The sequence below is a fragment of the Corvus kubaryi genome, unplaced genomic scaffold (genome assembly GCF_017639235.1).
Source record: "Corvus kubaryi isolate FWS band 111438036 unplaced genomic scaffold, C.kubaryi_AGA036_p1.0 37398, whole genome shotgun sequence".
Taxonomy (NCBI): Eukaryota; Metazoa; Chordata; class Aves; order Passeriformes; family Corvidae; genus Corvus; species Corvus kubaryi.
Genome location: NW_024581137.1, coordinates 7,680,599 through 7,697,244, shown reverse-complemented (window position 1 = coordinate 7,697,244; position 16,646 = coordinate 7,680,599). Strand labels below are relative to the sequence as shown.

At 38.1% G+C, this 16,646-nt stretch overlaps 1 protein-coding gene across 3 annotated transcripts in view; it reads left to right on the top strand.

The window, feature by feature from the left end:
- The window catches only part of TPK1 (thiamin pyrophosphokinase 1), a 309,265-nt gene that overhangs the window by 172,315 nt on the left and 120,304 nt on the right, over nucleotides 1-16,646 (top strand). For all 3 annotated transcript variants that reach the window (XM_042043467.1, XM_042043466.1, XM_042043465.1), the window contains one exon: nucleotides 9,810-9,905. In XM_042043467.1, the coding sequence (XP_041899401.1) occupies nucleotides 9,810-9,905 (96 nt within the window). The remainder of the gene's footprint in view (nucleotides 1-9,809; nucleotides 9,906-16,646) is intronic.

Genomic DNA, 16,646 nt, shown 5'->3' with positions numbered 1-16,646 from the left:
TTTGAAATCCTCCACAAATAAAAAATGCAGCTACTGCGTGAATATGATGTGTCACCTATTATTACTCAAGAATCGACCTCAGTTGTGTGGAAATATAGCAAATAGCCTGAATTTCACTTGGAAATGTGTTCATATTCAGTGGAACACTTGCTAGTGATGAAGTCAGAACTGCTCTGCTGGGCAGTGCTTTAATTTCCCAAGCTTTTCCCTATGTCTGTCAAAATGTCAGCATGTCAATTATTTCTGTTCATTGCTCCCAGATAATTTGGTGATCTTTGATGGAAAAGGATTGTAAAGCTGAGCGGTGATTGTTGCTGCTGCTGTTGTTATTATAATTATTATTGTTATTTATTTTCATTGCTGTTAGCCTTGCAACATCATTTGTTAAAATACTGAACAATTTAATTTTATTTTGAGTTGTGAAACCTGTTTTCACTAGTCTACATTAAGACTGGGCATTTTCAAAACCTATGCAGCCTTTCTAATTCTTGGAGCCATAAAATTCTCTTCAGTACAGAAGATATAGCTAAATGAATGGCAATGTGCCTTTGAGTTTGGCACTCTTTGCAACATTACTATTTCTGATGTGAAGCTGTTGAGGTATGGCTAGGAACTTTCCTCCAATTAGTTCCCAAAAACAACATCTGTTTTATGTGTTCATTTTCTGCCTGTAGTTAACATGGAGTATGTATGGATAACAACAAATATTTGCTTCATTCTGCCTTACTGTTTCTGGTATCCTGTAAATATGTAAGCAGGATGTAGACCGGGTGTAGCAGTGTGGGGAGATACGCAGTTTTCAGCAATGTAAAGCTCCTGCCTCTCTCAGGCACCAGCACATATTCGAAGTGTTACATGATCTGCCTGTCCTAGATGATCTGCCTGGAGAAAGCAAGAGAGATCTCTGTAAGTTTAAATTATCCATTCCCTTCATTGGGAAGGAGAAATATGACTGGAAAGGAAAACTGGAGGAAGAGAGCACAGGCATATCATTTAAAATGTGGAACACAGAAGCTAACCTGCATTGTGCTGAGGGTTTGTATAGTCTGGCATTCTCCTTTTGATCCATATTAAATGATCCTGAAACAATGGGGCATTATAGACAGTGAATAAACTCTCCCCACAGAAAGTTTCTTCTATTCCTCGTGACATACAGCTCTTACACTGAGGCTGAGAGGTTTTAGAAACTGTCAGACAGAACAATAAGAAGGTAAAAAAAGAGTATTATCTAGTCACATACCTGCCAAGTTAGAACTTAAGACACAAATTAAAGGCAGGCAGCAGTTCATAAGAAAACTAACAAGCAGTGGGAAGTAATCAGTGTCTTACCTGAAGAATCAGTCTTGAGACTAATTTTGCTATTTTCATTAACATCCCAATACCAAAAAGCAGAAAAGACCTACTGAATTGTATTGATAACACAGTTTTTGGAGTTTTATCCACAATAAGAGGATATTTCTCCTTTCAATTTGCTGTCTTCAGGTAATCAAAATCTTCAAATCCCTTTGTACTCATCTTGTGCTTATAGACAGAGTTGTGTAAAAATAACCTTAGCACACGTTTGGAGCTGGTCTCAATAAAATCTGTCCAGTAATCAATATTTAAAATGCAGCTCTACTCTCACAATCCAAATTCTTTTCAGAGCAATTACATATCTCTGAAACTAAGGACATACTGGGAAATACTAGCTAAGGAAGAAAAATTCTGTTGCATAAAATCTGTCCAAATGCAAGAGAGGACTAGGTGTACTAGTCATATATATTTAAATAAGATTAATGATTAGAAATGCCTTGGAGGGAATTTTATGCCATCCAAGTTAACATCTCTGGCTATTTTCTGTGCATTTTTCACAGTCACAGTGCTCTTGGGTTCCTTGGCTGCTGGCAAAGGAACATGTTAAGATAGTGTTTAGGATACCTAAAATTTGTCAGCCCAGATCTTCGAAAAAAACCCAGTACAAGCCTTTCTGTGTTGTCCTTGTTTTTCTTACCTTGAGATGTTCTTGAGAATTGGCAATTAGTCTGGAAACTGAAGTCGATTCAAATACAGTGTCTGCTTGTTAACTTTAGTTCTTCGGAGTGTCTGTCATCCTATGTGATAAAAAGCAAGAGTTGTTAACCTGAAGCCTTTTTAATTAAAAAAAAAAAAAAACAAAAAAAAAAACCACAACAAACAAAACCCCACCACCATAACAACAAGAAAATCACAAAAGCCAAAATAAAAACCTGTTTGGTTACTGCAAATTAATTGGTGTGGGATATTTGAAATGTAGATGGCCTCTCTCATTCCCTTCCAGCTCAAATGGTTGAATTGCAAGGAATACTGCATGCTCTATTTCTTCAGCTTTGTGAGGCACAGATAGGATTTGTGGTTAAGGCAGCTTTTATCTTTCTTGCTTTATTTCAGAAGAGTGCTTGACTCTTATTTGCACCGATGTGAGTGCCAAAGATGATTTTAGTATGTGTTTAAGTGTAATTACTTCATTTTTGAAAATCATACAGTTCTTTGTCTGGGTTCAAAGTGCATGTAAGTCAGTAAAAAAGACTGGGGTCGACACAACTAGGTAGTGGCTCTTGCTGTCTACAGTCAGTGGCACATGCTTCCCTCCTGTTAGACCCTGGTGCAATTCCGCCACTCTGATTTCCCTTCCACGAGCTACCTCATATTTTTGTAGATAAATATACACAGAGTGGCAATTCCTGTTTTCAAGTTATTTTCCAAGAAAAGCAAGGCACCGTAATCAGACCCATCACTAGATTCGGATCCAAAGGGCCTAAACATCTTGGTAGGCAAAAGCTTTTCACAGTGCTGATTACAGAGAGAGCCTGACCATCAATTAAAACTCCTCTCTCTGAACCTTTGTTTTTCAGACAAGGAAGGGCACATAAGGGAAATTTCAGAGAAGATCCAAAAATAGCAGGTGGCTGTCACTGCTGTACTATGCTGTTTTAATCATCAGATTGAAAAAATAACATGTTTGGGTTGCACAGGGATGTACAAAAGTAGGTCTACTGTTTAAATGCCAGAAATGGGTATGGAGAGATATGGGTTTAATATGAGACTGTAACTCCTGACAGACCTTTCTCACGCAACACTCTTACTTTTCTGCTTGGTTATTTAAAAGTTCAAAAATATGTTAGTGGCCTTCTGATAAAGGCGTTGCAGTGATGTGTGTATTACTGCACTTTCTGACCTGTGAGTATTTGTTTGCTTTCATTTACCAAAGTTAATACATCAGAAGAAGAATTTGCTCCAGTACAGATAAATACTAGGAGTTTTTCCAGCAAATGGAACATTAATTTGCTGTTTGGTTTTTGTTTGCTTGTAGGGTTTGTTGGTTTTTTGTTTTTTTGTTTTTTTTAAATTTGTAGCAGGGGAGCAGATTGCTTGCATTTGATTTTTTAGATTTAAAAACATTTGGATTTCGCTTTCTAGTATCTAATAGCTGGCCAAGAAGGTGTGCTGGCTCTCTTTGGTATTGGTCCAATACCAACTCAACAGACTCATATTTTGTTAATTTTAAGTAACTGCTATTTCATGTACAATAGACTTTTCTTTTGAAAGGGGGCAACCTAATTAATGCAGACGAACTCTTTCATTGCTATTATCTCAACATAAAATGTATGATTTAAAAAAAAATCCTCCACCAGAAGCCACATGCTGCCTCATTAAAAACAAAAACAGGAAACATTTTATTTACTGTGAAAAGATCATATCAAAATAGAAATAGGGAAAGGGAGGAGAGGTTGCAGCTGTTGCAGTCAGTTTCAACCCAGAGCGCTTTTTTGTTTGTTTGTTTGTTTTAAATGCTTGTCAAATTTGACAAGTTCATGTAGCTTCTGGGTTGTGGAACTGTGCATATGTTTACATATATTTACTGGTTTTGTTTCCTGCCGCCAGATAGTACTTGCTTAATAAATCAAGTGTTGTTATATAAGATGAAAAGTGATGGTCAAGCTTGAACATTCTTGGTTTGCTTTTCAGTAATGGAGCTTTCACCCAAATGTAAATTTCAGTTATTTGGCTTTCAGAGCATATGCTTCAACATGATTAATAAATTATTTTAGTCAATCTGAATGGCACCATCACTTAATGTGCAATTGGATGAGTGAAAACATCATTAACCCTAGAACTGAGGGCCAAGCAATCCATACAGTATTAGTTTTGTACTGATGCCAGACAGTCACCCAAATTTGAGTCCAAAAATTAAAAGAAAATTAATTTTACTTAATTAAGTATTTTGGCTATTTAAATATCAAAAATAATTTTCACCAATTGCACATGCTTGGTTTGTTCTCCACTTCAAAAGTGAAAAGACAATTCATACAATTAAACTGAGTTAAAGAGAAGCTGTTCAGCACTTTTATTCAACAGTATTTGAAGTTCCCAAAAGAAGTCAGTGAACTTAACTGCTTTGCCTTCCTTACTTGCACCCTACTCCCCAAATGCAAAAGGCTTCAATTCACTAAAATCCTGCTGGTTGTAATTCATAGAGATAAGCCAGCCATGCCATCATACTAAATCAATCGCCAGCAACTTACCACCTGTAGGAAATCTGTGCAGTTCTTATGGCTGTAAGTAGCTCAAGTTGGAGGTTCTTGTTCTGTCTGTCTCTCTACAATCCTATATATTTAAACATTTTCAGAAGCCTCCTGTGACATTCTAGCCTGCCTCATCTTTATCCCATGCTAGACTTGGTTTTGATTCTGGTAGAGGGTGTTTTGGATCAGCTGTGGAATACTGGGTCAACAGTAAAAATGACCATTTTCTGTGTTTCTGCCATCTCTGCAAACAAATTTTCCCCAACTGTTTTTTTTTTTTTTTTTCTTTCTGATACTGATTGAATGCTCTGGCCTCACAAAACCACCTTCCTATTACAGACAAGGCAGTAGAACATAATGTCTGTCTGCTAAACTTGTAGGGTTATGCATCCACTTGTATTATCTTCTTTGCTAGGCCTGGTCCAAGACCTGCAGTCCGTTTCTGTTCATCTTTCTGTACACAGAGCAGTACTTTGCTTCAATCCATGTATGCTTTTTCCTAGAGCTGTTTTTCAGTATCAATTGCCTTGAGTCCAATTCAGAATGTAAATGCTTGTCTGCTTCACATTTGCATATGAAAATGTTGGGGAGGTCAAAACTTTCATGTGGCTGCAGCTAGTGTGTGAGGAATGTGAAGGTTAGAGTTATTCTCTGAGAGGGCAAAAGAGAAAGAGGATATCAGAGGGGCCAAACGAAATTCCCTGTGGCCAGAAATTTACATTAAAAGGAAGAGAGAACTGAGAACCCTCTGCCTCCTTGCTCTTAAATGACGTCTTCAGGCTCTCTGAGGTGGAAATACTGCATGCCAATATAGTACAAGTGAGGGAAATACATTTTAGGGAAGTCTAGAACACATGACATGTGAGAAAAGGCAGATGTAAACTGTCTTGTTCAAACCTCCAGAAGAAAAGGTGAGCAGCAGATCAAATCGCTGTCTTAAACTTCCTAATGGGAGGTCAGAGAGAAAACAGAAAGAGATTGTTTCTTGAGATAGGAAAAGAAGCAACAACCACGATTTGCAATACAAGAGATCCCAGTTTGACACTGGGAAAGAAAATTTCACGAGAGTGGTCAAGCACTGGAAGAGGTTGCCCAGGGAAGTGGCATCTCCATTCTGAGAGATGTGACTCCCTTTCCAGCTAAACCTGGACTGGAAAGGGCCTTGACAAACCTGAGCAAAACTAACGTACTCTTAGCAAGAGAATTGGACCAGCTGACTTTGAAAAGTCCTTCCCAAATGGAATAGTTCTGACAATCTATAGCTCTTACTCTGTTGGTTAGTGAAATATTAGGATAAAGTGGGTACATTACTGTTTGTGCAGGTGAAGCCTATGGGAAGGAGAGTGTTTAGAGATAACATTTAATTTATATAGGTTTCTTAAAATATATTAGTCTATGCTGTGATTTTGAGAGGCTCTACAGGCTGTCTCCTTTCTCCTCTTTTTTGCTTGGGAATGCATGCCATTAACACTATACATAAGCACATCTGTTTGAGATTGATAGCTCAAAATTGAGCTTCTCTGCTCAGGAATTGTTAAAGGACTGAACTGAATGTCACCAGTGCACCCACTGAGCACAGCCAGACACAGGCTTCAAAAGATAGTCTCAAATGGTTTGCCATAGGAAGACCTGGGAGACAGAGTACACATTAGGATATTTTATGTATTCTGTTCTAATTATGCTCTCATGCTCAGAAAGATTACAGAAAGAAAAAATATTACATTGTCTTAATAAAAGATTAAGAAGAACATGGGAGAATAGGCAACTACACACTGCTTTCTGCAAACACAGAACATGCTGTGATGTGTAACATTTCTAAAAATGGAAGAAATGCTGAGATGTTCAGATTGACATTTCAGTGCCTGTCTAAATTCAGTGTCTGTCTGAAGTATAGGGTTCAGTAATCTGATTACATGTGTCTGACACACTCCTCCTTCTTTAACAATGTGGCTCCCATAGCTGCTATAATAAGACAGAACAGCAAAAGCCTCATACTCTGTGCCTCATCCTATCATTCAGCAAAGCTATATCGTCATCAGATGCAATCTATTGTTTTCCTTCCTGCTGTGTGGTATTGATTTTTCGAACCTTTCCTAATGTTAAATTTGTTTGGCTTTTTAACTTTCTTACCAAAGGTTAATGTTACTAAGTTGAGCAGGTATCTATAAACTACAAGTGTTATTGCCTATCTTGCCATTGTTATACTGTCCTTTCATTAAACTCTGACTGCATTGGATAGCTCTGTCTTGAAGATTTTTGTCATTCCAGAATAATGTGGCGAAGGTTGAAAAGAACTGCATTACAATTGTCATCCAATTCTGTGGCATAAAATATTGCACTTGATATGTCAGGAGCAACAGATTTATCTGAGGCTCTTATACCATCAGTGAACATTAATTGCACAGACATTAATTTCAGCAAGGCCGTAAAGAGGATGCAGGAAGATTCCGGTTTTGCTGCTTGTCCCCTCCCCCAGTTCAGTCTGACCATGCCAGTCTCTTTGACATTGTGGCAAAAGGAGCAGTACTAAAATCTCTGCCAATTCTACAGCTGGTTATCTGTTTGATGTGGAAAGAGAATGAGAAAGCACAGTTTAATTTGAAGAAAGTGGTGGCTTTAATGGTAGTACTCTATCAGCATTTTTTGGTATGATGATCTACAGCAGTACTTGTGTAAAGCATTAAAGGTACAGGCAGTGATTAAACAGTTCCAGGCACTTATGAGCCGCAGTACCCTCTTTCTGTACTCACAGGTACAGTAAGCTGCCTTTAATGAACTGTACGTTTGACATCCCATTCACATATTTACTTTGCATTCCAGTGATATGTGTTTGAGGCCTTTTATTGTGAATATGCACAGAAGACAGTAGCAGGGCTGAACATATATTGTCTATGTGTGGTGCATCACGGCTTTCTTCTGGAGCTATGCTAAATGACCTTCAGTGCTCTCCAATCACCATGCTAATGTTATCTTGCCTTGGTAGTACCTTGCACTTCCTCTAGAATAATTTTTTGTCAAAGAATATCCTGAGAAGCTAGGCAAGAATTAAACTCAAATAAATGTTTCTAATAGTAGCATAAAATAATAAATTATAATGTTATCTTAACATAGATCATCATTAAAAAAATAAAAATAAAAACCCTGACACCTTGATCTTCCCTGTGTGGAAAGTAGAATTGCAGCCTACCTTCTGCTGACAAACCTGCCTGTTCAAGAAGATCAGGCTTGTTAATGACTGCAGGAAGGAGTCTTTCAAAGTACTGAGGGAAAGTGGGGGTTAAATTTTCATTTATAAATTGGTACCTATAAACCACTTACTTCTGCCAATGCTGTGAAGCCAAGGAATGGCCCTGGCCAAAGATAAAAGGCTTGACTTCTCTACTGCTAATTTAAGAGCCAGCAACTGAGGTTGTGTCTTCTCCCATACTCAGCAGTAGCTGTCCCAACCACTGATTCAGTCTTCATCTGTCATGTTCTCAAGCTGCTCAGAGGCTGTCTGAGAAGACTGAGGAGGTCCTGTCTGTTCACAGTTTCTCACAGCTTGGTCTCTCTTCCCACTATCAGTGCTGATATCAACACTGTCTGAGATCAGCACCCCATCCTTAGTGAATGAGACACCTTTGCATTTAGAGTGGCTTTGATAAACAAGTTCCCTTCAGTAGTTTTCAGATCTGACTGTAAGCTTTTCTGAGTGGGACTGAACAACCCTGTACCTTTCCTGGGCTCACTGGGTGTCTCTGACTGGTGTTGCCAAATTCACATGGTCATTACAGGCTCCAGATGGCCTGTGTCACTTCTCCTCCTGCCAATTTTACATTTCAGCCTTTCCTAGAGAAGAGTGGCTATATGGCAGCTCTTCAAAGAGTTTCGTGCTTAGCACTGAGTGCAGAACCCAACTACCTTTTCCCTCACCTCTTTGCGGGGGAAGCAGCATCACTTCTGCAGCAGAGATCTCTGATTACATGTGCTGTTGCAGCTACATGATCCTTCATCTTGGAAAGCCTATTATTACTACTTGAAAAAATATTTCAGGTCTCAGAAAGGCTGCTACTTTTGACCAGTTTTCTTTCAGAAGTTTTTGAGGTGAGAAGTATAATAGAAAAACATGTTATTATCTTCCCTCTTTTCTCTTCTGCTTCATCCAAATTCCCTACTGCCTGATGACTTTATTTGGTTTTATATGCATTCTGGCTGTGTGGGGAAGCATTTCAGTGGTAGTGTATGTCTTCCTATTGGAGGCTTGTTACTTTGTTGCATGCAATTCAGTATACTTCATGCCTTCACTAATCTGGGAAGTTTTGTCTACTGTACCTTTATTTTTACTACCAAGGTAAAGGCAACTTTAACATTTTTATGTTGGCTTTGTTGTTTGGGTTTTTTTTCTCATGTAGCAGAGTAATGTACTTTATATACAGAGGCACACATACAAAGATTCTGTATTCTGAATGCTTTTCTCTTATCAGTTGTTATTGTGTATAGCAGAAACATAAAATCTGTCAAGTAAGACAAAGCTAGGAGGCTTTTAAGGGGACCTTGAAGTGGTAGGAGAGGGAACTTCTAAATCTAATGTGTATGATTCTTATTTTAATTCACAATGCTGTATTGGGTATCTTTTATTCTTTCAACCTCTTTGAATAGTGACTTTATGCGGTAGATACACTTCACTTTTCCTTACTCAGCTTTTTATCGGAGGTTTAGGAATTGCTTTATCTCTCAGTTAAGAAATCTGAACTCCTCCTCTTCTCTAACATGTTCTAAGCCATAATACCCCACTGAAAGGAAGTTGTTGTTGGATCACTTTAAATTAACTGCAGTACAACTGCACTGTTTCTGGGATGCTTGAACACTTTTGGATGCTCACATTTATACAGGTTTGAATGTATGTAGCAGAGACATAGTAAGTGCAGCACCAGAGAGGACAGTCATTTTCCTGAAAGTTACTGATCACCTGGGGCTCACTACAGCAGAACTTGTCCATCCAGCAGAGCATTGTAAAACACGCTGATCCAAACTCACAAATGTACTCAATGGGCTTTGAATATATACTCCTGGACCTATCAAACTGCTGGTTCATAGTAACTAGTTCAGCTGGGACCTACAGTCTTTGGGCTCTGTAAGGGTCTTTTACTTAATCCTGCATCTCCATGCAGAGACTCTGAGTGGTTGTCTGCAGTTAATTTCACAAAGACATCATTAGTTCTCAAAATTAAAAATTTACTGACTTTTTTTTCTTTCTTCTCTCTCTCTGTTTTGTTGCTTCTTCACTAGGGATGTGAGTTAATTGAGACCATGGATCAGGACCTCACAGATTTCACAAAGTGCCTTCAAATACTCCAGAAGAAGATAGAGAAGAAGGGCCTCCAGGTAAAGACAACACATTTTTTTTTCTCTGTTTCTTAGAAGTTACTCTTTTTCTCACTATATTTAGATTTATCTTTTAAGTTTGCACTGAAATGAAACTATTTTCAGTAGCCTTGACATTCTGCAGTTTTGCCATAATTTAGTGCACACCTTGTAAGCATTGATGCTTCTGCTAAAAGGAATTACAAAGTGTGTCGATGAACAAGTGTTGGCTTTCTTAGAAGGCAGCTTGTATTGATTTCTGTTAATGAACTACCCAAAGTGCAGAAGAGCTGTTGTGGCTGGTGTTCAAAGCAAGAATCCCACTTCAGCACCCAAATATATTTTCAAGTCTTGGCACACTAAGCCTTGATGTTCATCCCCTTTCTCTCCCTTTCCAAAGGTGAAATGGAGAGGGGAAATCTTATGCTACCAACATTTCAAATGGTAAGCAATACCTCCTTCTGCAAAATGTTCCCCTGGAAGCAAAGGGAGATTTTGTAGAGCAACCAGTGCACTAAACTTAAAAGAAGCCTTATGGAGTTGTCCATCTTATTTCATTGGAAAGACAAGGGAGGCAACATTCCCTCTCCCCTTCCACAGTTTCGTTTCGGAGGCCCACTTGTTTTGTCTCTGAGATGCACAGTTAAAACTCCTTGGGAATTTCAAATGTAATGAGTCGGCAGCAGATGGCGCTCCTGGGATTGCTGCCCTCTCCTCCCGATGGAGCAGTCATTCCTAAGAGCTGACCTCTCTCTTCTTCTCTACGTGTATGGGTGAAGAGAGGGACCAGCTGCTGCATCCCTTACCCACAGTGAGGACAAGAGGCGTGTAAGAAAATTAAAACAACAGCACAACATGGAAAAAGATGTGTAAACCTCCTCTTTTCCCATTTTCATTGTAGCAAGATAAGAAAGTTGCCTGCTTTCCTGAGATCACTGTACTCCAACAAAGCAGCAAGGGGTAGAAATGCCAGTACCCTTCTCTCCTTCTTCACTTGTCACTCCAGGCTGATAAAAAAATTAACCAGTTTCTGCTTAACCTGTTTTAAAATTTCTTGTTCTTCTAAAGAAAATAAATGTCCACGGGACACTTTGCAGTGCTGTTGCACAATGCCCATCTGCAATTGCGTCTCAATACAATGCTGGTGTTCATCAGGGTACAGGATGCTTTCACCATACATTTCTCTTATCTGTCTGGCTGTGAGCCAGGAAACTCTTTATACAACAGTTTATTTTCTTTCCCCCTATAATTTATCATCACAAGAGCTCAGAGGGGTGTCTTTCCATCTAGGACAGTAATGATAATGAGTGCCATTGGAGTAGATGAGCCACCTATGCCTAGGATTTGTTTTGAATATGGCAGGTAAGGTGCTTTCCTCTTAATAGAAATGCCCTTACAATTAAGAAGTACATAAATGTTTCCTGGATTCAGTTCATTATCCAATCCCAGCTATTGCTAGAGAGGGAGTTTTTTTAAGCTATTACAAGAGGCTTTATAATGAATAATCAATGTGTGGTTAAAATAAGAGCAATGGGAACATGAGAGCTACAACAAGTGTGTTTCAACAATAAGTAGTCTATTTGTAAAAGTTTGAGATCTGTGATCATTCTCACAGTAAAGCCGTGTTAAGTTGGTAAAGGATACCACATTGTAATTTTTGAGGATATTTTGTAAAGTACAAGCCTGAGTATAATTTCAGTACTTGTGTAGCATTCATATCAATACACTAAACCGATGATTTCAGTTCAGTTATAATTTTATGCTGTTACATGTAAGAGATGTGCTTTAAATACAATCTGAGTTTTTCAGAGCTGCAAGAAGTAGCACAGATAAATTTTCTAGAACTAAGCACCATGTTCATTAAATCCTAGCTGCTTCTTGTTTGCTGTGCCTGTTCCATAAGACATAATAAGATGCTATCAGCTGATTCATGCACAGTAGATAAAGCATCATGCATTTCTACTTTTGGTCTTCTGCTTTCTCTGATGTAAGAAATTTGAAGAAGTCATTGGACTTAGGGAGATAATATGGAAAACTTAAGCAATTGTAAGACAAAACTATCACAACTCTATAACTTACCAGTTCGGTTTCTAATTTTCCCTTTGTTCAGAAGCATTGGATATAATTCTTTAGTAAGAGGTTCGGTGGTTCTTCAGAATGCCCTGATAAAGCACAGAATAGCTTGATGTCTGGTCCCCAAAAGACACAGAAATTCTGAGCGCTTGCAAAATACACTGTCCTTGGCTTATGGATACAACCTCTTGACTCTTCTGAAATTTTAGCCTCTTTAAATACCTAAACTTGCAATTAATTTAGGTTTCTTTATGGGTAACATTCTGCCATAAAAATGTCAAGGGGTAAGACAACAGACTCTTCCAGCCGTAGACCTAAAATCTTTGAGGAGAATTCAAATTTTTTCAGAGAAGAAAGCTGCCATTGAATTCTGTGGTCACCTGAGAGGTACATACAGCTGAGAAGAAGAGGAGGTCCAGGGTCTGAAAACCAAAAGTGGATAAAGAAGGGGTTCTTCATCTGCATTTGTGTTTTTTGACCTGAAGGACAAACTTGCATGTCACAAAGTAGAGTTCTTTTTCTTCTGTAAAATATCATAAAAGCTTTCCTTTTAACTGAGAGTATTAACGAGGTGGACTATGTCTTCCTGGTGCCAGAGAAAATAGGTATGTCTCCAGCTTTGATTTTTCCCTAATCTATCTAAAGCACTTGTCAAAGAGGAATAAGACAAAGAGACACTACAAGTTTGTTTTCCCATGATTTATAGTTGAAGTTACGAAACAAGGAGAGTACCTCTTTAGTATCTTTAAAAAATTGATGCCACAGTCATGCTGTGTTTGCTGCTATTTCTGGGTAGCAATACGTTAAGATGGGAAGTTAATTGCGTTCAATGTATACCATGTATCCGCAATCCTGCAAGGTATTTGTCTGGATGAAATTCAAGTGTGAGTTGCTGAGGTATTTAAAACAGGTGTCCCTCCATTGGTCCGAGAATAAGTTATCATTTATCTGCTATACTGAATGGAGAAAATTTCTGCTCTGATTTATCAGTCACCTCTGTGGAAGTTCTATGTCAAGGAGGTTTTTGAGCTCACATGAACGTATGGGGGCAATACTTTGTTCCAAAGGGATTAAGTGTGTGTAATTTACATTGCATGTCTCTGCGCCTTTATCCTCCTTCTTTTCTTTCTTCCTGCTCTTCCAAATAGCTTTTGAACAAATAACTTTTGAACAGAGGAATAACATATTGAAAGATAATCATGTCAAACAGCTTTCTTGGAGGTCAGCTGAGTGAGAATGCAGGTGAGGTAGACAGTGCCCCTACTTAGAAAGAAGGATGCAAAAAAAGTTAGCTTAGATTTTACTGGTAGTTAGTTTGAGAAGAACCTTAGAAATGTCTTTACCTCAAGGAAATATGCAGCTAGAGTTGATGGTCAGCTGAGACACAAATCTGGGAGAAAAAACACCTTGTTTGTTCTTGAACTCCTTGTTCAATATAAAGAGCAGTAATTCTGTCTTCTAGAATAATTAGCCAAATTCATGACTGCTTTTTCCTTATTTCTCAAATAAATACTCTTAGAATAGTTTCTGAGTCCTCAGGGTAATTAATTTCTGATTTACGTTGCATATTTCAGTTGCATAGCCTAGTCATGCAGAAAGCAGCATTGTGGTCATTTTGTGAGATCTAAGTCACCTAATTATATGCATTTGTATTTACATACTGCAGTGAATTTTAGAAGAAGCAGTACCCTTTGTATGTGCAAGCTAGAATCAGTCTTAATCTTTCCTCTCCACAGCCCTAATTAATTTGTGAATTGCATTCGATTGGATGGGTGCAGTAGCGAAGTACCACCAAGAGAATCTGACTCCTGAAGTTTCTTTCCAACCTAAAGGCTGTTAGATATTTCTCTTTCTCTTTCTGCATGTCTGTGAGTATGCAAGCACACACATGCAAGTATGTATATAAATGCACACCTTTTCTGGCAGTGTTCCTTCCTGGCCCTAATTGGTGCTTTTTAAATGTCTTAATAACTCTGCCTTTATTGCTGCTGTGTGTGTCTTTGACATTGTTTATGGTCTATTAGTTGTGCACATTTTGCTTTACTGCTTTAATCACTATTTTATTCATTCTGTAGTTATGTGAGTACTTTCCTTTCTTCATTACAAGACCTTCAAATAAACTTACTTCTGTCTGGTACTACTTTCTGTTCTTAATTTTCTCTCATCTTAACATAAGCTATTTCAAGAAACCAGTGGAACTGACAAAATGATAGTCGAGCTTGCAATATCTTTTATTCAGGGATCAACAGATCCTGCATTAGAAGTGCATGCTGTTATCTTTGATTTGCAGATTGGAAAGCAGAAGTACAGAAGCAATTTGTCCACAGTCTCCCAGCATACTAGTGGTATAGCTGGGAATGATCCTCCAGTTCCCAATATTCATCAAATGCTCTTTCAATAACAGCATCTCTGGTCTCACTCACAGACAGTTTGTAGCAGCTCATGCCAGTGAGAACTGAAAGTGTGTTTATCAATTTTGCAGCTCCAAGAAGAATACTCATAATATAAAGGTAGATTTAAGCCATTATCTTTATCTCAGAGTTACAAACTCTGCTTTCCTTAGCTGTTTCATCTAAAATACCATTTAGTCTTAAAACTAAGCTCTGGGACTTTTCATTTAGCTTTATTATCTTTTCTGCTTTAAAAAAAGTTAAAGCAGCTCATTTGGTTATATGGGCTGAAGATATAAAAAATGAGTTTTATTGAAACTTACATGCCTTTTAGTGGTTTAATGTTAGTGTGTTTAAATTGATATAAGCACCAGTGTCAATATGAAAAAGAGAAAATATCCAAACCAACTCTTCTTAAAAACCCTTGGCAATAAAGGGATACTCTACTAACATTTCCATTTTAAAATTACACTTTAGAGGTTCAATCAGTCAGCAGTCTAGCATATTAATTGTTTTAAGGGAATGCAAGCATTCTTCCCTTTGTACTTTTAAAAAAGTGTCAAATCAGTCTGCTTTCTTTTCTGTTGAGCAAGACTAAACAACTTAGTGAAGTCCTGTGTTTATAAAGTGCCAAAGACAGTGAAATGGTGTTCATATATCACCTTCAGCTGTGCAGTGTTCAAACAGCTTACTAAGCCCTCTCTGGTTTGTCTTTATATGAGGGAAAAGGTCCTGAAGGAAAACCAAAAGTACCATAAAACAAAAATCAGAAGATACTTTAAAAGAGAGTAACTTTTTGCATAAAGACCAGTCCCACAAAGAAAGGGTATAATTATTGCAAATACTGGGCTCTATTTGGCTTAGTTTTGATTTTGTCTGTCAGTTGAGGTTATTCCTGATGATGTGACTTCTTTAAGCAGTAAATACATTGGTTTTGCTTCCTGTTACTAAATCATAAATTTTTTGCTCATGTTGGCAATTTCAGGATGGAACACTACTTTTTTCATTTCTGAAGACTTTTGGGTATCCAGAACAGTAGTGGGAATGGCTCTTAAAGCAAAGCCTAGGAATGAAGATAATCTATTACCAGGATTTGAGAACAGGGAAGTTACTAAATACCCAAATAGCGGGGAGAGGCAGACTGGAAAATCCCAAATCTGACATGGGGCTGAAATGTGAAGCTTTTATAAGAATCACAGAATGATTTGGGTTAGAAGGGACCTTAAGGATGGTTTAGTTCCAGCGTCACAGCCACAGGCAGGGACACCCTCCACTAGACCAGACTGCTCAGGGCCCCTTCCAGCCTGGCCTGGAACACTTCCAAGGATGGGGCATCCATAATTTCTCCCTGGAACCACTTCCAGTGCCTCACCACTGGACCTGAATGACTTTAAGGACATTGAAGCTTGTGGATTTATCTCTAAATCCTATATAGAAGGCAGGGCTGAGAATAAACCTGTTCAGTTTTGGTGGCACTACTCAGTTTTTCTTCTTAACGTTTCACAGAAGGAGGATAAAAAATGCAAATGAGATATATTTTAGGGGAAGTTAAATATGTGTAATGAAAAGGTTCTTATACTGTCAAGTGCTGCATCAAAAGATTTTCATGAGTTATTAATAGTAATCTTCTTCATAAACCTTTCCTGTCCAAAAGAAACAAATGGATCTTAAATGTTTCCTGTTAATTCCCACTTCTAAAATGTAGAATTTCATACTACTTTTCAACAGGAGTAAATCCCTCCTATAGGGTGTTCAGACATATCCTTGAGGACTCTGAGGTCCAAGTCTACCTTCAAGGAATGCAGTATCTAATCCATATTTCCTACTGCTGAATTATTTTAATGCTTCCCATTGTAAAGGTATGACAAAATGCATTTCTTGTCGTACTGGATATCAGAACTTGCCAGTTCACAAAGAGAAACCCTAATTTCATGTAAGGTGTCTACCTGTTCCAGTACAGGTGTAAGCATCAAGAGACACTGTATCTCTGCGTTCGAAAAATTTTATGCAATGTGGGTGTCTGCAACAACACAGTGCATCGAATATCAAGAAATTTGCTTATGTAATCCTTGTATACTCTTTTATTGGATTGTATTGGATCTATGAAGACAATTTTTTAAAGATACAAACAGGGCAGGGATTCTGGAGAAAACATTGATTTCAGTTTGTTTGTTTAAAAAAGTTAAATCCCATACTGAGCTTTGGGGAGAGGAAGAACAAGGGGGAAAATGCTGTTTGTAGGCAGTTCAAGGGATTTGAGAGATCAAGGATATGCTCATTAACAGGACTGCAGAAGCTA